Source organism: Rhopalosiphum padi, chromosome 1, assembly GCF_020882245.1.
Source record: "Rhopalosiphum padi isolate XX-2018 chromosome 1, ASM2088224v1, whole genome shotgun sequence".
In the NCBI taxonomy this organism is placed as follows: Eukaryota; Metazoa; Arthropoda; class Insecta; order Hemiptera; family Aphididae; genus Rhopalosiphum; species Rhopalosiphum padi.
The window spans coordinates 43,969,027-43,996,569 of NC_083597.1; the positions used below are offsets into that span (position 1 = coordinate 43,969,027).

At 27.0% G+C, this 27,543-nt stretch overlaps 1 protein-coding gene across 2 annotated transcripts; it reads left to right on the forward strand.

Annotated features, from left to right (window-relative positions):
* Window positions 1-1,013: 1,013 nt before the first annotated feature.
* Window positions 1,014-26,762, forward strand: LOC132923734 (guanine nucleotide-binding protein G(o) subunit alpha). 2 transcript variants are annotated; one of them, XM_060987694.1, is made up of 9 exons: window positions 1,014-1,858; window positions 4,116-4,158; window positions 8,054-8,204; window positions 16,514-16,674; window positions 19,084-19,212; window positions 19,286-19,415; window positions 24,377-24,530; window positions 25,422-25,651; window positions 26,457-26,762. In XM_060987694.1, exons 1-8 carry the CDS (start codon window positions 1,741-1,743, stop codon window positions 25,607-25,609), a joined length of 1,074 nt encoding a protein of 357 aa, XP_060843677.1. In that variant the 5' UTR covers window positions 1,014-1,740; the 3' UTR covers window positions 25,610-25,651; window positions 26,457-26,762. The 2 variants fall into 2 exon arrangements, with proteins under 2 accessions (XP_060843677.1, XP_060843684.1); XM_060987701.1 differs by having other exon boundaries at window positions 1,022-1,858; window positions 8,054-8,195.
* The last annotated feature ends 781 nt before the right edge of the window (window positions 26,763-27,543 follow it).

Genomic DNA, 27,543 nt, shown 5'->3' on the forward strand with positions numbered 1-27,543 from the left:
ATTACAAAAAAATTGTCAATAAGTAATAATATAATATAGCGCAGTACTCCAGTAGCAAAATTAAAATATTATTTTAATGAGAATAAAAATATAAAAATATGTGGGCTTCAAATCCTGTCTAGAATTTATCTGTTTTTCATTCTATAACCAATTTAATTGGTGGGCTAAACCATAATAATATTGGATTTTAAGCACGCAAATGTATACCTTGCATGGTCCAAATGACATTAATGATGTGTAGTGATTAAATCAGGATAAATTATATTATGAACCAGAAAACATATTCGATGAGTATCGACTGATAAAGTGATAAGTATACTATATATATATAGTAATATTATTAGTTATGATTGATTTATTTTAATATTATCCATCACCAACGAATTTTTTCTACAAAAATAACACTAAACTCGTATGTCATATATTTTGAAAATTTATCAACAATAGGGGTTGTAATAAATTAGTACGAAAACTAAAAAGCGATCAACTATTCTTTGGTAATATATCCCTTCGTCTCGTTATAGCCGTTTACCCGTCGGATAACCGAAACAAGGTAGGTAGCTGGGTAGATAGATTTTCTATAGTTTGGCGTACATCATAGACAACCGGAAAACGTAATGCGCATGACCGGTGGCGGGGGCGGCGGGCGTAATAATAATAATAATAATAATAATATAAAGACAGCGTAAAACGACGGCCGACGGGATGACGAATAAAAAGCGAAAACGACGGTGACGGTCGCCAGGACGCCGCCAGCAGCTATAGCTGGAACGTCTGAGCAGCAGCAGCCGCCGCAGCCGACGGCCACCCGTCCACCCATTGGGCCCGGCCGTCCACGGGTCGCCGCTGAAAGCCCGTGTGGGTGTTGCGCCGAAACGAAATCGAGCGGATCCCTGCCACCGGCAGTTGTGCCACCACGGTGGCGCGCACCAGGCCGTCAAGTTGGTCACACCCGGAGCCAGGCGGTCAGCTGCCGGTCTCCGCGCACGCCGCACGAGCACGCAACTCACACACACACGGACGCGGTACACGCGCGCACGTACGCACACACGCTCGCCCGATTACTCGATAGTCGATACCGCGCGCGCGCACACGGACGGGCGTCAGTTCGCGGTCTGCGCTTGCTCTGTAACCGCTCTCGTAGTCGCAATTCGCAAGCGCGCAGCGGTCCCCCACCCGAATAACCACTGTAGCCTCCGGTTCGATATTATTATTTGTTGTAATTTGCCGCGAGCGCGCGCGCCAGTTCGGTGTTTATATTAATCCGTCGCCGGTCGTGTCATTATCGCCGTTGTCGTAGGTTCTTCGGACACACGGTATCCCATACAAAGTACCTGGATTACTTTTCGTCTCCCTCTCCCCCCCTAAGGAGTCGTATTTTCCACAGTGCGCGAGTTTTTTTTTTGGCGTTTATCGGCGAGTGCGTGCGAAAAGGTTTCACCGGCGCACACGGTGTGTAAGGGTTCGCGTCCGAAAGTTTGCGGCCGACGGCCTGTCCACCGGGTGCGGTAGCCCGCGAGTCATCGCCGCCGTCGTCGTCGTCTTAACAGACACCTGCAGCCTCAAGATATTTACCACAATATGCGTTACTCCGCGCACTGCAGAAGATGGTATCGATGACCGGCACAATACCGGTACGGCACCGTTGCGGTTAACGGCGGTCGGTGGTGCGATTCCGTCCCGGCGCGTATAATAGCCGCGCGCATTAAGATTTCAGCCCTAGCGAAAGTCGGCCGGAAGATGGGCTGCGCTATGTCGGCGGAGGAACGGGCCGCCCTGGCCCGGAGCAGGCAGATCGAGAGGAACCTCAGGGAGGACGGCCTGCAGGCGGCCAAAGACATAAAACTGCTGTTGTTAGGTGAGCAAACATCATACTCCGCCCTAGCGGCGACGTTCCTTTCGCAGGAAAATCCCCTTCACCGATGGAGATGACGACGCGGACGTCTTGTCGACGGCGGCGTGCGTACGTCTTATTCTGAATTTTTCATTTTTATTTTTCGCGCTTAAATAATATTATTATTTTTTTTTTATATATATATATATACTTATTAGCTGTTTAAACATGCGAAATGCACTTTTCCGATCGAATGCATTATTATTATGACTGTCATACTTTCGTCGCATGAACACAGCCACACAGGACCACACACATACACGCACACATACTACACAATCGGTGCTATTCGTCACTCTGGGTCGCATGCATGGGGACTAGACCGAGAGAGGCTTTTTGGCAAGGTACCCACCCAATGCCCGTCCCTGTGCGTGTGTGTGATTATTTTGGTGTTCCGACGGAAACCCGACGAGTATCTGTGCCGTCGTGTGTCCCTTTGGGTCGTGTGTCTGGTGTGACGTTCTTAAATTTTTTTATTATTTATTTCTGGCAAGTGTCTGAAGGTCGGACGTTGTCGAGTTCGTGTTTCCCCGTTTTAACACATTGCGGTTGTAACGTCCTTTCGGCACCGGGTGGTGGAGCTTTTTTAACGTCGTCGTTATGTACCTGAAAACGACTATGACGATTATGCACGCTCCGCCGTCGCCACAAGTGCACACTTGACGTCGTTTTTTTCGCTCTGCACTTTCCCGCCAGCCGTGGTCCGGTCGTTGAATCCTCTTGGCGATGCGCGAGGGTTCAGATCATGTCTGTTGTTGTGTCGAGACTCGAGAGTGGTTTGTGTTGGTGTCGAACGAGAGAAGATGATGGCGAGGGAGATCAAAAACAAACCACTAATAACCTATCATTCTCATCGAGAGAGCATAGTATATAATACTGTAATGTATAGATATAGGTACCTTGCGCGCGTGTACGTATATTTATAATATTATAATTATATATAATATTAAGGATGTGTTGGACGGACGGTTTCTGTCAGAAGTGGCACTCCCGTGTCGTTCATCCCCTCCCAGTAGTCGACCGCCACGCGCGAGAAATCGATTTTCCGCCACCGCCGCCACCGACCCTTTGGCGCACACCGCGGATAATAGTAACATCTATATGTATAGGTACATGTGAGTGTGAGTGTGTGTGTGATATTAAACGCGTACTAGATTTTTTAACGTTCGAGTTTCTCGTAAACATTGAAGTTTTTTATGGCCGGGATGGAGCGGGAATTGGTCACCGAAAACGAAAAATATGCTTAAAACCATCGGGTCGTGTATATATTTTTTATAATTCGAGATAAACGTTTATGGGTAGTACTATGCACACGCCCGTTTTCGAAGTATAAATATTATAATAATATAAATCGTATCGTTGCACACTCTTCGGTTATTTTAATTTTCGTTACTTCCATGTAATAAACCATGTTAATGTTATCAAAAGTAAAAAAAAAAAAACTAGAACACAATCTTGGTGTGGCCCAAAATGTGTACGTTTTTATGACGCTTCTTCTATAGCCGTTGTAAATACTTGTAATTGTTTCAAAGACCAACCAGATAAAAAATATGCCGAACGCGCGTCAGTTTGGAAATGTATAGATAAACATAATTATAATATACTCTATGGACGTTACATCACAAAGTACCAGAAAAATGTTATACGTTGGGCAAAGCGATATGTATATAAAATTATACGATATTCTCTAACAATAATAACAATAATAATAATACCATCTAATAATAGTAATAATGTTTCGTTGCATGATGGCTACTGACGCTACTGTGTTGTAATTATACGTTGCACTAGCTCTGACAACCGGTTGTCGCTGTTTAAAATTGTATACAATTAGTAATTGATTTGGTCATTATATTATGATGATGATGTCATCGTATAGAACCGAATTACAAATTATTATTTCTGAGATTTACAATGAAACCTTCTTTTTTTATCATATTTAGGATCGATTACAACAATAACTTACTACCTATAGTTGACTATAGAAGAATATCTGAATTAAAAGTTTATTGAAGGTTAAACATTCTACATGGGTTAAACACCATTATATACTTGGTGGACCATCGTTTTTTTTCTAGTTTACTATGCATTAATCTTATAGAAAAACACGGTGACCTATTCTATGAGTATACGAGGGACAATCGTTTTTTGTTTAATCAAGCTTAACATGTACTCATAAAATCTTAAACCAACAAATGGATAATTAATGTTATTATTTCAGGTGCTGGAGAATCAGGGAAAAGTACAATAGTCAAACAGATGAAGTGAGTTTCATATTTAATTAAATATTGTTATTAATTCATTTAAATTATTATTTATATAAAAAATCACGTATAATGAATACAATTTCCAATAATATTAATGGTATATGTATTCATAGTAGATTTCTATTTTAATAACTATAATTATAGGTACGTAATGTTTTACTAATTGAATATGATTTTACAAGTGGTATTTAGCATTTTAGCATAAACAAATACTCGAGTAGAGTATCATTTAGTTGTAGCTCATTGGTATTTGTAGGTGAGATGAATTTTATTAAGTCCAATTTTAAATAGTCTATGAAATGTTTTCGATGCTTTACCTGTATCATTTATGTATAATCATATTTAGATATTTTAATTACATTTTCTTATTACCTACTTTAATACACTAAACTAAATTTAAATGAAATAAACATCTACCTATATATTATCAGCAATTTTTAAACCGTAGATCACAAAAGCAAAGCTTAAGAGCGTTTACATATCGTCAATAAATAAAGAAGTAATTAGATTGAACGAAGCAGAAAATAACATATAAACCAAAATTATAATTGTTACATTCGTGTAATAACAAGCAAAATTGCATTTGAAAAAAATTCATAATATGACGAGCGAGGTTACTTGTGTAAAACGGTTTATTTCCAAATACATTTTAAAGAGATAATATTGCGTCGTCATTTATCGTTTGCTAAGATTAATCTCATGGTTAATATTGATCTTGTTAAAAGTGTAAATTGATTTATTTAGTTTGGTAAAATGTACATATGAATATGAGAAATTCAAAATTATATGATGGACTTTGAAAAAATGTTTAGCAAGTATAATTTGTATTGTGTTATAAATTTATAATAATATTTTTTTTGAGCAAATAATTAATAGATACATGTGTAATGTTTTAAATAAAATATAAAGTTTTTACAATATAAATATATAATATGGTACTTCTGTATTTGTTTAGTATTATTTAAAATAATTTGATAAACTGGGTAAGGTTTAAAGTATAATCGATTACAGATTAGTTGTATTTGTAATGATAATAACATAAGTAATGAGTAACAAGGCTTTTGAACAACTGGGAGTACTTCCGTTTGCTAATTTTTTTTTTTTTAATGTCTAATAATTATAATCAAAAATTATTATCTTTAAAATGTAATTAAAACAAACTATATTCAAAATTTGTATTATACTATGGCAATAGGCAGGTATGATTTATGGATTTATTATTTTTGTATAAATGATTTAAGAATACTCATTTTTTAATTTATAATAAACATATATATTTTCCAGAATTAAGTGTATAATATCTATAAATATATCTATATTTATAAATCTTGAATAACATTAAAATTTAAAAACAAATTAAAAAAATATTTGTGATCCTGGATTTGTATTTAAACTTTAAAGGATAATTAATAATTTTAAAACCATTTATGAATTAAAATACATAAATAAACATAAATAGCGGGTTGTTTTTATTCACGCGGAAGTTATGTTTCATAGTTTTTTATTTTCAGAATATAATGTGTCAATTGTGTTTAAAAACCTTCAATATTATCTAAAATGTTTATTAATTAGTTATTTATCAATGATATGAATAATTAATAATCATAAAAATTAATAAATGCATAATATAATATTAAGTTAATTTTAACAATAATAATTATAAATAAACTGATAATGTCGTTACTTTCATCAAATTTCTGAACAAATTACAATTTACGTTTTTAGAATAATTAAATGTGAGTAGGTAATCATTGTAGAAAACACGATTGTATATTATGCAATGGAACGTTTTTCCGTAAATTATAATAAATGTGCGATGTTTGCAAAAATACAAATTTCCGCAACTATATAGGTACGGCGAGACCGACCACGCCCCAGTATTAAAAGCAACGATGTTAATGTGTACCACAAAACATGGTTTGATGACTCCTCGGCGTCGGTGGCCGTGCAGGATCGATACTCCCACGCGCACCCGTCTCGCTGGGCACGCAAACGCCACCGGCAGCCGCCACTATACCGGCACATCAATGACCAGTCCTATGGTTTGGAACATGGCTTTTTCCGAAAAGCTTACGACAATGTTGTATTTATAGATGCCGGAAATTGCTCTCACATTGGAAATATTGTAATGCCATATGTTTCCTTGCAGACGGATCGACATAAAATACTAAAATGTTTTTAAAATATATATACATTGATATTTACGATCTCCAATATATACACTGCAGTGTATGCAATGGAATGCAAATGTTATAGTAGTTAATGGCGAGTTTTTTTTAAATATATATTTAACAAGAAAATACCAGCAATTAAAAATATAATATATATATATACCTATTGCACATGATTTATATTATATTATTATTTATTACATTACTAAACATAATTCTAATTCATAAAAACTGCCATTAAAAATGAAAAACAATAATTGTTTTTATAATATGTAATAATAATAATAATCATAGTTTAAATTAAACTTATAGAAATTGTGAATTGATATAGTTCGACAGGGTCGTTGGGGTTCTATCATTTCGTCAACGAGGAAAATATCTATTTTAATATTTTATCAACTTCCAAACAATTTTAACAACAATAATATTATGTTTTGCCGTTTTCGTTAATAATTTAAAGCTATGCCATATAATGGTCGGTTTTAAAAAGTACCATGGTAAATAATAGGGGTCTAAGCACCATTACAAGTTATAATTATTGTAGTATATCTATTATGCAAAATGTCAATATTATTACCGAAAAGCGGTCATTGCACTTTTGACGATTTTTTTGAAAGATATAATATTATGTCGCAACGTATTAATTTTTTTATAAATCCAATTTATGATGGTAAAATATCTCCAAATTTTACACTGCGAAAAAACAAAAATATAAAAAAATTCATGACACTTCCTATTATATTTTATGTATTTCAAATTTATTCATATAAATTCTTTATTCAATCTATGCTACAAACTATTTTAATATTTATAATCACAAATATATAATTTAACTATAGATAGCTGCAGATTTGGCTCTGAAGTTGGTAAAATGGTTGACCGTTCTACTATTAAAAAGATCCGAGTTAATAATTTATTTAAATTGAGTTTTATTATTTTATTTTTATTTAATTAATTTGAAATTTAAAATGTGATATGACAAAATAAATTAATAAATTGGATTATACCTATATGTACTGCTATTAGGTTCTTATCAATGGCGAAATTGTAAGGAAGTATGTACCTATTTGATAAGTAAAGTTTGCTATTTAACGGGCCTCAAAACATTACTTAGCGGGTATATATAGGGTATCGACTATTTAATTACCTTTTATAATTTATATCAAGAATCCATTATCTGCAATTATATTCTAAAAAATATTTCAAATATTTTTTTATTTTTTATATAAATTTAATAACTTACAGCCTACAGGTATGCATACCATATAAGAATACATAAAATGTTACAAACAATGTTTTATATATATTATTTATAAAAATTATAATATTTTAAAAGCTAGCAATACAAACAGCATAATATGAAAGATTGACTAATTGAAACATGTTTAAACTGTCATCTTTTGTACTTATTTGTGTCAGTGAAAATCGTATTATTATTAATTATTTTTTACATTTGTGTTACTTACGTGCAACTGAATATTTTTAGAAAAATAGTAAATAAACATATAATTTAAAACATGTTAATCTTATCGATATAGCGTTTTACTATATAGTCATACCTAATCCCTTCATCATGAAATTATATAATTTAGATTGATATAGCGTTTATTCTATACTATTGTTATAATTCTCTGTCATGCAATTATATACATTATATATATTTTAGATTTTTATTTTATTTTATTAAAATATAATTTTTTAACTAACTTGTGTTTTTTCAGAATTATTCACGAGAGCGGTTTTACGTCAGAAGACTTCAAACAATACAGGCCTGTGGTATTCAGCAACACGGTTCAATCATTGGTTGCCATATTGAGAGCAATGCCAAATCTTGGAATTGGATTCGGCACCAACGAACGGGAGGTAAGAAAAGCAAGTATTTTCTTTTAAACGATTTGTTAATTCAAGTACGTTTCTGTAATTTCTATTTGAGCTCAAATAGTTGAAAAAATAATCATATCCTATCCTATCATAATAATCGTCCATATAATTTAATACCAGATTAATAAAACAATAACTAATATTATGTAAAATATTAATTAATATCATACAAGAAAGCGAAAATTAACCAAACGATGTTTGAACATCTGTTATTTCACATTGTTCATCAAAGAATTCACTGTTTATAACACAAAATAGTGTTCTCCATCATTGTAAACCACTCGACGGCGCAGTCGTTAGACAACATGTAATTATCTTTCTAATCCCATCGTTATCTTTCATTATCAACAAGACGGTGTTTTCAAGTACATACCATGTAACCGCTACCTGGCAAATTAAATAATATGTTCATTTTATCGTACTTATATTATATGTAAACTTGGATGGTTTTAAAAGTTGTTTAATTTAATTTTGGGTTTTTTTTTCAAATTGTATCGTACAATTTAGGAAAAATAACTAGAAAAGAACGTTTATACCAACTTGTTTTACACAAATTAAAATAGAATTAGTACTTATAATACTACCACTATTATACTTAGGTACGAACTTTAATAACGTTAATTATAATAATACGTTTTGGACTTTGGTTATAACACGCGATCATATTGTGGAACGCACGCAAATCGTAGGTAAAAAAGGTAATACTTAGAATTTAATTTATTTTACTAACTGTATTGAGATAGCCTTATACTTTTATGTGGCGCCACAATATCTAAAATCTTCAAATTTATAGTTAATTCAGTTCAATAACATTTTTCAAACATACCTATCTTACATATCGCTGCTTAATCAATTTGAACGGTCCTAAATAGTTTTAGTTTTATCGTTCACTGTGCATATAATGATAATGGTTTCCAAAGTTTATAATTTTTTATTTAAATAAATAATTATGTGACGCACCAATACTAATGAGTACATAATATATGTGATATGATTTATAGTGATATACCTATACTAATTTTTCCCTTATGACTTTTGATACGTAATAAAAGATCTAAATTATAATATGAAAAGCGAAAAGAGTTGAATAATATCCGGTAACGGACTATTATTATTGATTTTTTTGGGCTCCTTGTGAGCTAATCATTATACAATATGATATTACCTAAACATTATATTATAATATTTATAATAGGTATATTGTATACTGGATTATTATTTTGTTAAAATATATATTATGTTTATACACGACCAGGGCGAATTAAAATTCGAGGTTCAAAGTTTTCCCACAGGGAAATTAACGTATCGACGTGATTACTACAATGTTGGATGTATATTGTATATATATATATATATATATACGCGCACACGCACACACACTTACATATCGTATATGACATAATATATATATATATATATACATATAAATGTACGTTGTACACCCACGTAATACAGCGAATTAATTTGACCTACGATCAGCGACAGTTGCTGGCGGTGGCAATCTCGGAAATGAATTGAATTGGGTGTGTAGCGCGCGCGCGCGATATTGCATGACGGGGGGGAGTGTATATAGGGCCCGATAGTAGCGACAATGTTATAGCTATATAGGTAGTATATACTGTATATAATAATGTAGTGTCCTAATTTTGGTTATCATAATTCACACGCAATCGGAAAGCACGAATAATATTGTCGCTTATTTTTTTTTTAATAATCCAGAAGTATAATATAGTATATACGGGTTGAAACGGCTGTAGAATAAAAATAGAATAATGAAGGCAAATACGAATTAATTGGTGAATGGTGTAATTCATAATACTTACAACTTATAAGTTATAATCTATATTCTATATTATAATGATTAAAATAAAAATTTAAAATGTAGATACTTAATATTAGGCCTTACATTAATTTTTTCCTCCACTTGTTTATGAAACACTACAAATTTATGTTAATGTCGTTAATTAATTAACCGACAATGAAAACTAAATATTAGGTATCTATGTGACTATGTACCGATATTTAATATTATAATATATTCCAATTTCCAGGTAATTATTTTAACAATAAACACTGATTATTTCGAAAATTTTAGTTACCTATTTTAATCGATGTTATCTTTAAAACGTTTACTATTTTGAATAATAGCATATATTTTCAATTTCAAGTTTCGAAGTAAAATATTTATCTAAAAATAACTATATCTAAATTTTTAATTAAAAATTATGTAGGTAGTAGTTAATTAGTATTTAATTAGATTCAATGTATTTAATATTAAAAGCTTAGATAAATGAAGTAGTGACTAACATTTTTGAGGTATACTCCTGTGCCACTGTTCTTTACCGCTCATCTAAACATTAATACTTTTAATACTAATTTAAATACTTCATCAAAGTTCAATTTTTAAACGTCGAAATCTTCAGAAAAAATATTATGCAGTTTCGAAAATAAATATAGCTTTTCAATAAAAATTATGTAAAAAATATTTTTTTCAAAAACGCTTTTATTTTCGATATAATGAGTCATGCATTATACATTTTTTTAAAGTTTAATTTTAGAAGAAATCATATCAATCGCGGTTACTGATCACTATAGTATATACGTAGACAACGTAGTGTATAGTATAATAGCGTAAGTATATACATGATATGTCTATACATTATATATTATACTGCATTTCAATTGTTTTACATTTTTTTTAGTAGTAAAGTATATATATATATATTAATCCATAATCAATGATATTTCAAATGTGGAGAGTAGCTTAAATAAATATAAATAAAGGAAATATTTTTCAATAGAATATATTAAAATTATTAATTGAATGTATATATTGATGTATATCATGTATATTCATGATAGAAGTTCTGTGCTCTTATCTACAAGATTTCATGATACAAATGAAAACTTGTTTACTGACAATATAAAAACAAAATGACCAAATGTATTTATCCATTTTTATTTTGTGTATAGTTTAAAATTCTAATAATATGTCACCGCGTATATTCAGTTTGTTATACGATAAGAAATTTACATAGTTGTGAATAACAATAAAAATATCATAATATGAATGCTACATGGTTGATAGTTGATGACGTCATAATTCACGGCATAAGGGCTTCACTAGATCACCACATTCACGCAATGTGTCTATGATGTAATTAGAACGACAATTTTTTAATTACTTCCAAGCGTACCTATCTGAAAAAAAATTAAGTTATGGTTTTTTTTTAAATTTTAACATACTTTAGCTTGTGTGGATGTATTACAATTGATTATATATTCCAATATGATATTAACACAATGCATATTAATATTTTAGTTTTAGATACTATATTTTTTACCTAGTAAATACAAATTTGATTTTCATAACATAATTTGAAATTTAAGTTACATTCACAAAACACAATAAAAAATGTATGTCTTAATTATTATTTATTAGATATATTACAAAAAGTACGATTCATAAACTATCGAATTTACAATGAAAAAGTAAAAGTAGATATTAATAGATCATTATTATTTAATACAGCTATCTTATTTGACCATAACTAAGAAAACAATCCTTTATATAGGTTTACAGTTGCATCTGCTTTCCTTTTTCTTGTTTATACTATATATAAATCGCTAGTGTATTATAAAATATGAATCAATAACCATATTTACACAAATAAGTATATTTGTTATAAATTATAATGAAATCATAGTATTTTAATCTGTTATAAAATTGTGTGTAGTGTAATAATTTTTTTTATATATGATTATTGAAATATGATTTTAACGCATTTTTGAAGATTTGTCTATCTTGACTAGACTATGCTTTAATCATTAAATTTAAACTGATTTAAACATTACAAATACATAAGCAAAAAGGCAATGATATCCTTCCAAAAATGTTAATATAACAATCCGATATATAGATATAAGTAAAGAATAAGGGTTACGTTTTACCTATATCTTAAAAAAATAAGAATATAACGGTATATAACTTTGCTAAAATAATAAATTAAACTAATTATAATATATTTCTAATAAAACATCAAATGTCATAACATTTTTAGTTTTATTTTTATATTTTTTAATTCTTTATTTCAATGACGAATACATTAAATTTAAATTTATTAAACTAAAACTTTTAATTCCAAATATTATTAATATTATAATCAAACAATTACTGAGTTATAAAAGAAATATTATTTTGAATAATTATTTTTATTATCATATTCATTTTTTATGAATTATGAATATACATCGATTTAAAAATGTTTATCTTACAATTTGTAAAATAAAATTAGATACGTTATTGAATTAAATGTTTCTATTATAAAATGTATGTATTAGTAACTAATAAAATCAATAATATAAGATAAGATTCATGTTATCTAAATTCACTATTTTATATTGAACTTATTAAAAACACTAAATACGATTTCATAGGAATTATTCAAATCACTATATATTTCAAAATGTATATTCATCTAGACTATTTTAATTTTGTATTTATTAATAAAGTTTTTTACATTTATATTATTTCCTATATTAACGGAATGTTGAAATTAGAAGTATCTTAAAAGTTAAAATTAATCATCTAATTTTGAATTTTGAAATAAATATCATCTAGTCTATGATTATGAATAAGTAGGGTACCGGGGGGTGTATAAATGCTTGTTAAACACTAGTCATAAACAATTTTTTTTTTTTTTGGTTTTCTTCATAAAATATTTTTATTTATTTTTGTGATACCCAATCAGAATTCAGATAACATAGAGACCTTTAGCGTATGACGAACACAAGTATATAACAAAAGTAAATTAAATACTTTAACGTTATATGTAATTTATATTATTAAATAAGTTTGCCTTATTAGTAATAAATATTTTTTTGCACAAAATTCTATATAAAATATTAACAACCCAATAAATGCATGAAAAATTAGTATATGATCGATAAAAACAAAATATTATAATCCTATCGATGTTTTCTACGGCAGTATTCTCACATAAATAGTCAATATAATATTAAATTTACAAGTATTGTTATTTACTAGACTACAAACAACAGTTTTCAGTGTGTGTAAAATCTCTTTAATCGTACAACACTAATTACTGCTGAATACATACGGTTAAAATGAAAGTATAATTATGTTTTACTTGTAATAGAAAATATGTTTGGGAACTAACTATTGAACTGAACACCATAATATTAATAATTACTTATATGACATTACTTATATATAATATATAAGTACATAATACTATTTTTCGGGTTATTTAGTAACTACCATTGATATTTTTTTTTTAAACTGTGTACATTACCAAGTTCGATTACATTATTTATCACCTAATAAATTAATATTTAATTCAATGCCAAAACAGCCATAGTATTAGTAGGTTTTTGTTAAATTACCTAACATTATAATAGTTACTAATTTTGTGACTTTTTCGTTTGTTTTTACTAAAAATATATTGTATGTCTAGTTGATAAGTGTAAAAAGAATTAGACACTCATTAATAAAATATAAAGATAACTTAATATTATAAATGTATACAATTTATATAGTGATAAATGTCTTAAAAGTTGTATTAATTATTGATAATTAATAAATAATAATAGTAATAAAAATGTATATAGGCAGTTACATCATATAAATTATAATATTTATTTTATGAAATAAATAGATTAAAAAAAATTAAAAACCGTCCTGTTAGAGACTCCTGGTTTAAATACTTGTCTTCCTTAACTTATTTAATATAAGATATCTCATATATTTAATCGTTATATTTCATTTAATTTCTAATAGAACAGTTAAAATAATTCCTAGTGAATTTCGGTTACTTATAAATAGTAAATATTTGAGATTGCTAATTTGTGTTGGCCATTTATTGCTGTTTAATAAACTATTGAGAATTAAAAAACCTACAAAAAATAAAATGTGTTTACAGTTTCTAATTCATAAAGATGATTTTTACCATCCTAAATATTGATCTCTGAAAAAAATCCATCGTAATTTTTAAGTTATCTTGTTTACGAGAATGATCTAAACCTATGTTATTTGTATAAATATTAAAGACTATTATAATTGGTTAAAATATTGTTTGTTTGTCCGCATTATTAGAAATGGAAAAATTAATTATTTTTTTTATCAACTAGTTTATCTACTAATTATTAGAGTTAATTTTTTATGCATTTAGGGTTCTAAGCTGGTTTTGAAGTACATAATATTTCCAACTTCTCATAATTATTTTTTCTAACTTTTTGAATATTGTTTAATTTTCAGAACAAATTTGTCTTAATTTGTTTATAGCCTAGACACTAATGTAAGTCTTACTAAAAGTTGTTTATATTTGCATAAATAGCAGAAACTAAATAGCATTATATGATAACCTATTTAAGTATTTGATTATAAAATGCTTTATTAATAATTAGTAAAAGCTAATAATGATATTCAAAAAAATTTAAATATTTTTTAATATATAATATTTTATTGTAAAATTTAATATAATTTTATGATATATATTTATAAATACAATATAATACTATATATAAAAGCCTTTGGTACATAAATAAAAAAAACAACATTAAAAAATGAATATATCTATATCTATCTAAATTAATTATAAAATATGATTTTATATAGTACCAACATTATAATAGACGTATAGACATAATGTATTTTAAATATTGAAGCTATTCAGTTTTATAACTGTGATAAGTATTTTTAATATTTAAACAAATTAATATATATATATTCGTTTTAAATCAACAAATTAACTTTACGATATTTGGTTATGGTTATTAGCAATATTATTATGTAATTGAAACATAAAAATGATATTTAATTTTAAAGTGTATAATATATAATGTGTGTATAGCTTACACTGTATATTGTATAGTATAAATCCTTATGAATATATTATATAACATGTTTCTGTTAAAACAAATATATTTGTTTGTTTTTTATTTTATACATTTATTGTTAGTATTTTTGCTTACCATCTTTTTTATTAGGTAGGTATATGTAACTATCAATATTTAATCGTTTTAAACCTTGAATGACCCCCATTATTTATTCGATAACTTTGATAATTTCAACGATCAGAAAATAACTTGAATCTTAAAATACATCCTTGTAAAACAATAATAATCATTATTATAATAATGAATTAGTAGTTGAAAAATTAAAATACTAATACATTTAAATTATAACTAATAATACGAATATATCTATTTTGAAACTAAATTTTTCTAATTCATGTTTGTATCTTAATTTGTTATATTAGTTATTTACATTAGTTGACTATTTATATAGTTAGTATATTTTATTATATTTGTTGACAGAACTTAGTTTGGTATTGCCTCACCTTACCACGTCATAAAAATTATATAGCCCCGTCTTCAATCAATCAAATGTTGGTAGTTTTAAATATAAAAATTTTACGTTATTATGGCCAATTTTTCTTTGTGACCTTTATGTTTAAGAAAATTGAAAAAATTGTAATTAAAATGTTGTATTGTATTATCATTTTACTATGTCGTCGGTTCGTCATTATAAGTGTAATGTAGAGCTATACAAAATATTTTAAAATATCGTTAAAATGTATTTAAGAGTTTTCACCGTGACATTTAATATTTGAATAAATTTTACAGCAAAATTATTTCATTAAAATAAATACAATGTGTGAATTTTAGGATAATAAAGGCTCTTAAGTAAATTATATTATTTTTTTTGTTTATTCACGTATAATTTTGAAATATCAATGATTAGTAATTAATAATTCTGCTACAAAATTGTTAAAAACAAATTATTAATATTTACTTTTATTTGAAAGATTTATTTCGGACACCAAAATTTGAATACGATGGGTGGTCGCCAGGCAATTAATTCAGGTTAAAAAAAAATTAAAGTACAATTTATATTTGATGATAATTTTATAAGGAATTGCATAAAATGTATTGAACTTTTTATTCTCTTATAGTGTAGAACTTAAAACAAGTTATGCAACACATTTTAACATAAATTAAAAAAAAAATTCATTAAAAAACTCAATTAAAACTTATATTACCTACTGAGAAAGATCAACTCCCTCCTTTATATGGATGAGTTCTCTAACATTTCTGCTACTAGGTAAAGAATAGGCAAGCATTAAGTTCCATACAAAAATAAAAAATTACAAAACCAAAATTATATTAAATTACTTAGAATAACGAGCAATCCCTTGATCGTATTCTGTACTAATATTTATAAATAACATAATTCTGTAATTCATAAATATTCATTAATTGTCTTTATTTTTTGGCAGACTGATGCGAAAATGGTGTTGGATGTAATACAAAGGATGGAAGACACTGAACCATTTTCGGAAGAATTGTTGACTGCTATGAAGAGACTGTGGGCCGATCCTGGCGTGCAAATGTGCTTTTCTCGGTCAAATGAATATCAGCTCAACGATTCTGCTAAATAGTAAATTGATACATTTTTTTAAATTATTTTACTAAATATAGTTGGTACATGTTATTTTAAGATCGATCTTTAAAACTCAGAATTTAAAAAAAAATAAATAAATAAACATTCAAAATATTTTTTTAGATATAAGATGTATTAAGATTATAATTTTCCCAATATTCATTAAGTTATATTTACTTAAATAAATATTTAATGAATACTTATTTACATAAATTAAATATACTAATTTTTTTATAAAATACATTTATGATAAAATCATACTAAATAATCATTTCTGTACTAATGTTTGGCCAAGCCCTGTAGAAGGGCCGTATTTTATACGTTGAATGTTGATATTAATCAAAGTTATATGAATTTATTAAAATAATCAGTGTTAATAAATACATAATCATATTTTATTAGTTAACTTACAAAAATATTACTGACATTTCAGTTAAAATTGTCATCCTATCAGTATTTAAAACATTTCAGACCAAAACAGTGTTATAGAATTTATTGTATTTTAAAAATTCAAAAAATTTATTTTAGAAGACTTTTTAATTGAAAATTGTTTTTTATTCTGTTGTTACATTTGTATATATACAAAATCATAATGTTATTTATATTGGGAATGATTTAACTCTAAATTTAAGTTTGATTTTAATTTAAATTCGACATGTAGTAGTAATATTTTTTTATTCTACCGCACTACGTAATTTGTAAGGAATTAATTGATATTTTTATAGCCTATAGTACCACGCGTCAAAATACCAAAAAGAGTTTATTTTTTACAGTTCAATATTTATTTATAATATAAAAAAATATAGACACCATATAATAATATTTATCAATTTGATAAATCATTTGAATAACAATATATTATTATAAAAGTATAATCGTATAATTCAAAAGAAATAATTTGCCTATTAATTAATTATTATTATAGTAATAAGTAGTGTTATAGAAATATAGACTATTTCAAATAGAAATACGAATGAATAAAATCCAACTAGAAATAATTTGCATTGAATTCAAAATATTTAATTCGTGTAGAATATTTAACTTCAAATATTTATTTTCTGGTGTATTATTATATTAATTATAGTAAATCTCTATTGGTTTTTGCCCACATATACATTTTTCAATTTTCATCATATGTATATACTCAGACTTTGCTGACTTCTAATTTTCATTCGAAATTAATGGACGTTTATACCATTCCTTTAGAAAGCTAAAGATTTCAGATTTTATTTGTTTACTTTGTAAAACGTTAACGTGATTCTTTCGAGGGTCCACAGCACAGCAGCTGCCGTTCTGTTTGAGCACTTTGAGCTCAATATTGGATATAGGGGTGCACGGTTAGTTTAGTTGCTAGTCGGGCGTGGTCCTCGATGACGTCAGTGGATCGATACCACCACCACCGCCGCCGTGTTACTGTGGGAAACGGAATAGGTGTACGAACGAAAAAAACCATTACCGTACTTACCTGTTTCAGATAACATCTATTTTTACGTAATTTTAAAAATATACATGCATAAACCACAATATTTTTACAGTGCACTCAGTAAAAAATGTATTATTTTCGCAGAGAAAAATTAACGTACAGTCAGGCTAGGTTAACTTGGCTTAACCTAACTGTATAGTAACATAAATCCATATAATCTTGGTCATTGATACCATGCATTATTACATAAGTTAGATTATATTATTTTAATAGAATACACAGTCGATTATTTAAAAAAAAAAGAATCCAAAAATGATAAAGTTATTATACTGTGTTTCAAAAAAGTTAATTTTACAATGTTAGACATAGTTAGATCAATGGATAAAATATACCTTATTAAATTTATATACCTATTATCAATTATTTGGGGGATATAAATGTGTACTACAATAAACATGTTTATTATCTTTTAGACGCACATATTATTAAAAAGTCTGATTGCCTAACATCTGTGCTAAGCATAGTGTCCAATGATAGTAAAGTTTTAAAATACAAACATTTTATAAAATAACGTTTTCCAAATGGAATTGATATATTATTGTTTATTCATATTAAACGAAAGCAATTCGTAATATATTATGATAACTGATGAATATTTTGTTTTACTTGGTATGTTAAACTTATAAAATATTTAATAATAATCAATCTAAAATCTGTTTATTTTGCTTTATAATTTTATTAAAATTGGTTATACTATTTGATAAATAATTACGCTTAACACAATAACAAAAGTACACTAATTAAAAATAAAAATAACCTATATTTTAATTTATTTAATACAATATTTGGTAGTAGATTAATCAGGGGTCATAATGATCATAGGTGTTAGTTATTCTATTTAGTATTTAATATGAGAGTAGGTATTTATATTTATATTATGATTGTAGTATATTATATTACAAATAATTGTAATTTTTGTTTAGTTTTCTGGACGATCTGGATAGGTTAGGGTCCAAAGATTACCAGCCCACAGAACAGGATATATTGCGTACCAGAGTAAAAACCACTGGTATTGTAGAAGTGCATTTTTCGTTTAAAAACCTTAATTTCAAGTGAGTTTAGTTTTTGATAAAAGCTAGTATTTGAAATATTTAAAATAATAATTTTAATTTCATATTATCACAGATTGTTTGACGTTGGTGGTCAGCGATCAGAAAGGAAAAAATGGATTCATTGCTTCGAAGATGTCACGGCGATCATATTTTGTGTTGCCATGTCAGAGTACGATCAAGTGCTCCACGAAGACGAAACAACGGTAAATACTAAATATCCAAAATGTTATAATCTATATTTTCTTATTGATATCGATTCGGACTGATGAAAAAAAAAATAGAGACAATGGCACACACGCATACAAACATAAACGAGATCATTAATAAATTGTCACATTTAATAGTAATCGTGTGATGGCTACATTGACACTAATTGAACTTTGACCCCTCGTTGTTTGTTGCGTTCATCGTAGTCTACCCAAAGATATTTTAGGCCAATTAAAATTAAAACCGTTATAGTTATAGATCTATCCCACCTGATGTCGATATTACTTAAATTATCGGTCTATCCGTTACCTCATTGTATATTTTACCTTTGATTTAGGGTCTTAAATTCAGGATCATATAGATAAATTATAATATAGTGGTATGCCTATTTAATTAAGGATATTTAAGATGATATGTTTTATAGAAACTGTTTATACTGGATGCAGATGACGAACTGAGTATTTTGTTATAGCGATTTGTTATACTAATGAACAAAATTCTATTCCATACACTATATTTTATATATTTTGATTGGACTAGGCAAGAGATTTATAGAGGTTTCTCGGCGTCATTTACAATCGTATAAATGTTTGTAAAGTTTGTACAAAATAAAGGTCAAGTGCCTTAAATGTTAACAGACCAACCATCGATGAAATATAAATTTGTTATACTCAATGTATAATAATTATGCCAATGGGAAATAAGATTTGATATCTGTAATAGTTTCTTGGACTTTGTAAAAACTTATAAATATAATTTGCTTTTTATAACACATGCCATTACTACGAAACGTTTTTTTTCTTTTAAAATATATTCTATAATACTTATTGTTTTTCATTTTAAAATTAAAACCATAAATAAAATATACACAAACTAGTTTTTTGATGTACGCATAATATAATCTTCGTCACTCGTGACTAATTATATATTACTTAAAACCATTTAAATAATACCAATGTATCACCTACATCGGAATCTGTATACATGTGCTCAGTCACCCAGATATTGTATATGCATGAAATTGTATATATGTGCGTGCGTACACATAAATATATTTATCTTCATACAATATATATATATATATATTTATATTGTATGAAGATCTTATCTCCGACTCTGGCGCTGGTCGTCGTCAAGGCAACACTACACCCGATCGATACAACCTCTCTCCGATACCCACACCGTCCCTACACAAACGGTCAACCTTTGAACTATACATACATAACTACTATATAGTGCTTAATTCAAATACTTATAATATAGTATTTAATATACTTTTACAAAAACAATCATATACATCATTAGAAAATTTTCATAAATCATATTTATTTTTATTTTTAACTCATTTTATAATAGTGTATAAGTAGGTACTAAGATATCAATAATAATTTATAAAATAATATAATGCTTTAGAATTATATCTATCATGATATATAAGTATTATTTTGGAAATTTTATTTTAGTTTTTATTTTTAATTTATACAATATTACTAATGGTAATAATCGGCATAATAAGTAATAATGCGAACTTTAAAGATGGAAGCAACATTATGTTCTTAAAATTATGGTTACACCTATAAATAGGTAAATAAATTACACATCAATTATTAAGATTATTTAAAAATGAAAGAATCAATAAAAATATTTTTATTTTTTACTAAGCACAATTTACAACTTGGTAATTACAACAAGATACAATATTATAATAGTAACCATATTCAATATATTATTTATTAAATTATAATATTATTTATATTTAAATTTATGTATTTTTCTATTAATAACAAGATAATAGGCCTATATGTATTACTGAAAATATATTTTTTTAAATGTTACTGTGATCAACAACATTTTAATAGTTAATCAAAAAAAACTTATAGGGCTGAGAATTTCGAAATACTCAATTAAAATTGTTTTCTCTATTATATATAAATATATGATAATATAAATCCTTAGTTATTAATAAAAAATAAAAACACTAAACGAATATCGTGGATTTCTAACAAAGTAGTTGTATATATCTATGTTAATGATTGAATATAATTTGTATATTGTGTATATTTATATGATTGTTATAAATAATTAAGTTTTTGAGTAGAATTTGATTAAAATTATTTATAAATATTCAATAAAAACGGAAACTGGTTATAAATCACTTAACTACATCAAATCGTCCGACTGGAAAAATAATTTGATTTATTTTACAATATCTGTAGCAATAATAAAAATATAAAACTAATAAAATATATAATGGATACAAATACCAATTTCATTACCTTGTATATCTTTCTACGATATAGCAACAACAATATAAGTTTAAGTACTGACCTATAAACACGAAGTAAATAAAATGATGGAGCAGTGCGCTGTTTTTACTGTCAAAAATGACGTCCTAAGCGGCTCAAATAATCACCATTAAAAAGAATATTATTGCAACTGTTGGAGCTTCTCCAAATATTGTATTACAACAAAGTTCTTTATAAATTAAAAATGTTATAATGGATTTTTGTCCAAAATAACGTATCAACAAGTAGGTATTAAAGCATTTTAATAGTGCGTGTAGATTGCTTATTTTAACTTAACATGATCATGACATGCTAATGCTGATATTTTTAATAAATTAAAATAAAACAACAAACCTGAATTATTGCATAAACTTAAAAACTGTTAAAGTCATTAGCATTTTTAATTTCAATATTTTTTGCTATATATTTTCTCATTCATTAAATTATATATTATACATTGTACATTTTAAAATCTACACACGTTTATTGACAACGTAATATCATGAAATTTAAATTGTTTACCTATTATTGCTTCTAATTTGGACACAATTTTGAGTACATATTATATTGTTTATTAAATTTATTAATCAAGTATTAGTTATTTCTGTGTCTGAGTTGCGTGTTTACGTGCGAATAAAATTTTTATTACTGATTCTGATCTGGAGAATGTATATATAAATTATATCTCCTAGCTATTATTGATTTGAAAATTAAAAACATTAAGGTATAATTTATATATTTATATTAGTCGAAATAAATAAGTATAAATGACAAAATGGTCTTTAAAAGTTTATCACCAGAGTCAATGTATGACTTATTTTTATTTAATAAATTTAAATGTTGTTATATAAGTCTTAAAAACCTTATTAGTAATTTTTACTAATGTTATTGTACATATTATTTAATATTTTGTAAAAAAAAAAAACTCTTAGTGCCTTTCGTTAAAAATTTAAAGTATGTTCGTTAAACGAGATAATAAAAATAATATAAATACTATTTAGAGATTCAGTTTATAATAATACATATTATTGAATTTAGAATTAAAGTGATTTACGGTTATGTGTGACAATGGTGCATTGTTTGACTAAGTAATACGTATAACTAATGTATTTTAAAAATTTACCAATTTCAGAATTTTTATTCGGGTACCTACCGTAAACAATTGGATATTTATAGATCTAGTATCTTTTACTAGCTACTATGATTAGCCAACATAGATTCGACTGTTTTTGGTCAAGCTATAATAATGATGTTATTGCATCAGGATGTATGGTTTAGTTCAAATTCTGTGTAAATAGTTTGTGATGAAAATTATAATTGAATCCTTATCTCATATTTGACTGCTAAACATTTAAAAGCTTGTCATAAGTACTTGTTATTTTGTCCGGCGTAATAAAAAGAAAATTAGTGTCTAAAGAAATTGTTGTTTGAAGCTCTATCAAAGCTCTATCGAATTAAATATATTAATTATTTTAGTCATATGTAAAAACTTTTCACTATATAATTACATAAAAACCAATAATTTAATAGGTAATTAAAGTTTTTAACAATGTATTTATCCGAATTCTAATTTTTGGAATTTTTAAATATGCTTAAAGACTGACTATATTTTTTTTAAATTATTAATATTTTTTTAGTACTTTAGAAGTAAAATAATACAAACTTCTGTTTATTAAACGAGAATCACTTTTTTTACTGTAAATTATTTGGTGAATAATTTTTTTCTTATTTGTATATACGACCTAATTTAAAATTTGAACAAGTAGTTTCTCGGTTACTTAAATGTTTATACTACAAAACTAGTCCAAAAATTATTTCTCATAAAGATACGGTAGATTAAATAATTTGATTTAGTATTTAATATTGTAATCAAGTAATAATCCATATGATTGGACCAATTTTGAAAATTATAACTATTGATTGATTAATATTAATTAATAACATTTATAAATCACCATTGTTTCCACGTCTTCCAGACCAATTATCATGGACCTATATTGTCTTGAGTAGATAATAATAAACTACTTAAAAACTACTCTTTCAAATTTTGATTTTGATGTATTAAAATTTAAAAAAAAATTATCTGATAAATATTCAATAGAAAAGAAAGTTTTTGTTTGAAAACAGATGTCATGTATTTTCACAGTACTTTTATTGAATAGTAAAGATTTTGAATAACTGCTTTTTGAAGAAAAAGGGGGTGACCATGCTTGATGAATCACCATATATACCATAAATATATACAATAAATAATAAAGAAATCAAAATTTCATTTTATTTTTATTATCCATATTGTATTTTATAAAAATAATTTCTACTAATTGTATACAGGTTACCGCATCTAAATTTGTCATACCAGGTCTTAAAATTTAGATATATTTCTGAAGAAAGTTGACTAAACAACAGAACAAGAGCTGTGATTAACCCGAAAACTATTTAGGCGTTTTGACACTTGTATGGCTTTAATGTGTAATAGGGTAACCATTTGTAATGTATAATCTTGACTGATAGGTTAAAACTATGTACGATAAATAATAATAAAATTGGAAACGGAAATAGGATATCAATTTTAAATGCTGGGACAAAACTACATATATATATATATAATACTGTCGTTTTCAGCTGCACAATATGATATTCCTCTAAGCTTAATAATCAACCTTATTTTATAGAACCGGATGCAAGAGAGTTTAAAGCTTTTTGATTCAATCTGCAACAATAAATGGTTTACCGATACGTCTATCATATTGTTCCTGAACAAAAAAGACTTGTTCGAAGAGAAAATCAAGAAATCACCGCTCACAATATGTTTCCCAGAATACGCAGGTACATTAAACTATGTATAGTAATTACTAATTAGCAATGATATCATAGATGACCATCACAAATTATTAACATTTATACATTTCAGTATAATGTTACTGTTGTGTGTTAACAGCTAGATATTGATTGAAAAAAACCTTTACTATAATTTCCATTATATATTTTCCGGCACGATCAACACATTTTACCAATTTTCTTTTATTGATCAAATAAACTATAAGATACCAGTGTTTAAATAAATTTGAAAAATATTTTTGTATTTTTTTCAAATTGACTTGGTAAGCGCTGTATAATTTATAAAGAACGTTAATCTGCTATCCTCCAGAGTCGTATTCCATAGTTACTACCCTAAATAATGAACCATTTTCCTGTATGGCCTTGAATTTTGAATTTTACGTTTCTAGTTTTTATAGGTGCATTAGTTGATCAGATTTTTCCAGAGAAAACATAATTGAAAAATCAGTGTCAAACTTTGTGGTTGAGAGAATATTTACGTATAATTTATTATTTGTTTGTATTTAAAAATCATTTGAATTATGTTAAAAGTTATAGTAAAAATTATTTTCTACCAATCAAAATTCTATTTTAAATGTATATTTAACCTATACAAAAATGCAATGAAATATACAGGTGTATTTAAAACCAAATAATAAACTTCATATTTTAATATAAAAATATATTACTCTTTAAATATAAATTATATTTTAAATCAAGAATAATATTAATTATCTACAAAGTTTTGACATTGCCTACTTTATCTTCTTCTACACCCCGCAGCACATTCTACCTCTGTCCGCTAAAATGTCTGCTGATGTACCTCAACATAATATAATTATATAAAAGTGTTACCGCCAAATGTACTAATTCCAATTTCCAATTTTTCATGTGATCCAGGTGCCCAGGAGTATGGAGAAGCCGCTGCCTATATCCAGGCTCAGTTCGAAGCCAAGAACAAATCCACCACCAAAGAGATCTACTGTCACATGACATGTGCGACAGACACCAATAACATACAGTTCGTGTTCGACGCCGTTACAGACGTCATCATTGCCAACAACCTAAGAGGATGCGGACTGTATTAGATCACACCGCAGCGCCGTATAAGCAGTTTACACGCGTAAAAGGTCCGTCTACCGGTTATTGTGGTAGCCGTTGTTAATGCATTAACCGTTTAGCTTTTACTATACCTATCAAACGTTGCTGGCGTGTCTGTCGCATCTGATCCATAATAAAAACTTACAACTTCTCAATTAATGCGAGTATAAATACCATAAAACTACTTGCTTACTTACCTTTATTATCGGAGCTAATACCAGTTATCAACTGATTAATAATACACATATTAGTCGTTTCATAACGAGCCGTTTAACTGTTATTATCTGCCAAAAACATTGAACGTATAAACACCTATATATATACACAATTATAAAGTGAAATTTTTGTTTTTTAAGTTTAAGAAATTAAACCCTAAAGGTCTGAAATACACTGAATATATTATGTGTCTTTATTTCGAAAGAACAGTACAAATCTCATTAGTAAAATTTCAATCGTACACTTATAATCAAATATTGGCAATATCGCTCTATTGTAATTATTAGTATTATTTCTTAAATCATTAATACAACCAATTTGTTTTCAACTAATACTAATTAATTTTTAAATATTTAAATTGTTCAATTCATTATTTAGGTATCCATATATATTTTTTAGATTAGTATAATTTTTTACATTAAGCAATTTAATAATTTTAATTTTAAATAAAGTTATATTACATTATAAATTCTTAAATCAATAATAATCATTACTTGTTATATACACTATCATTGGGCCAACTTTATTACATGTTTATATTAATCAATAATCAATAATAAATTAAATATTGTCTTAATTGTTTCATTTAGCATAACTTAATAGTTTTTATGTTTACAGGTTTGATTTTAAATACATGAAATTCAATGCACACATTTCCAAAATGGCCAGTTTCGGTGTTCATGTTAATTTAAGGAGACGCATCGTACAATATGAAATACACATACGCACACATATTACCTAAAAAAAAAATGTACCATAAACGTGTTACCTATCCTTTTTATTTTATTTTAAGTTTTGAACCAATTTTAAAATTAGCTTAAAAATATATTCGTATATTATATTTAAAAAAGAATAGGTATAATGTTATATAAAGTTTTCATTTCAATAATTTTATAAAATAAACAATATTGAATATTATCTATATATTATAATTTTTTTTTTATCAGAACAAATTTGTATCAATTGAGAAGATGGGTATAAAAAAATCATGTATATGATAAACCAATTCATATGCTTAATATTGCACAGTAGTTTACTTAACAATTTTAACAATTTTAAATTCAAATAAGTATATACCTACTTAAATAATATACGTGAGGACCAAACGTAAACAAATTAAATTTTGACTAACGAACAAAATCAGACTTTAAAAAAATCTTAAAACAATTTGCGCACAATTTTCTATTGTCAATATATTAATCAAATATTATAATCAAACCAGCATATCGATAAACCGCTATGATTCATGAGTATTTAATGAAAATTCTTCAGTGCCTATTATTATTTAATTATAATAATTCAAAAATAAATGAAAATTGTTGTAAAAATTTAATTAAATAGCCATAATATTCTAGCATTGAAATTCTATACATTATATAGACAAATTTTGTTTTCTGTGTAAATATAAAAAAAAATTGTAGACTAGATTTGTTTAGCTTTTAATCACTTAAATTTAATTATATACGAAACTTAATTTAGGGCAGTAAATGTGAATACAAAATTTACACATTATAATTATTATTACTATAACTAATTGTACTACGGCACAGTGATTTTTATTCAATGTTTTATTCAAACCAATTTTTTTAAATTGTTTACATTAAAAATAATTAAGAATAAAAAATAAAATGAAAATACATTGTTATTAAGGCTTGACAGAAATAATTAAAAATGAAGCCCACTTTTTATGTAAGTGTAAATATAA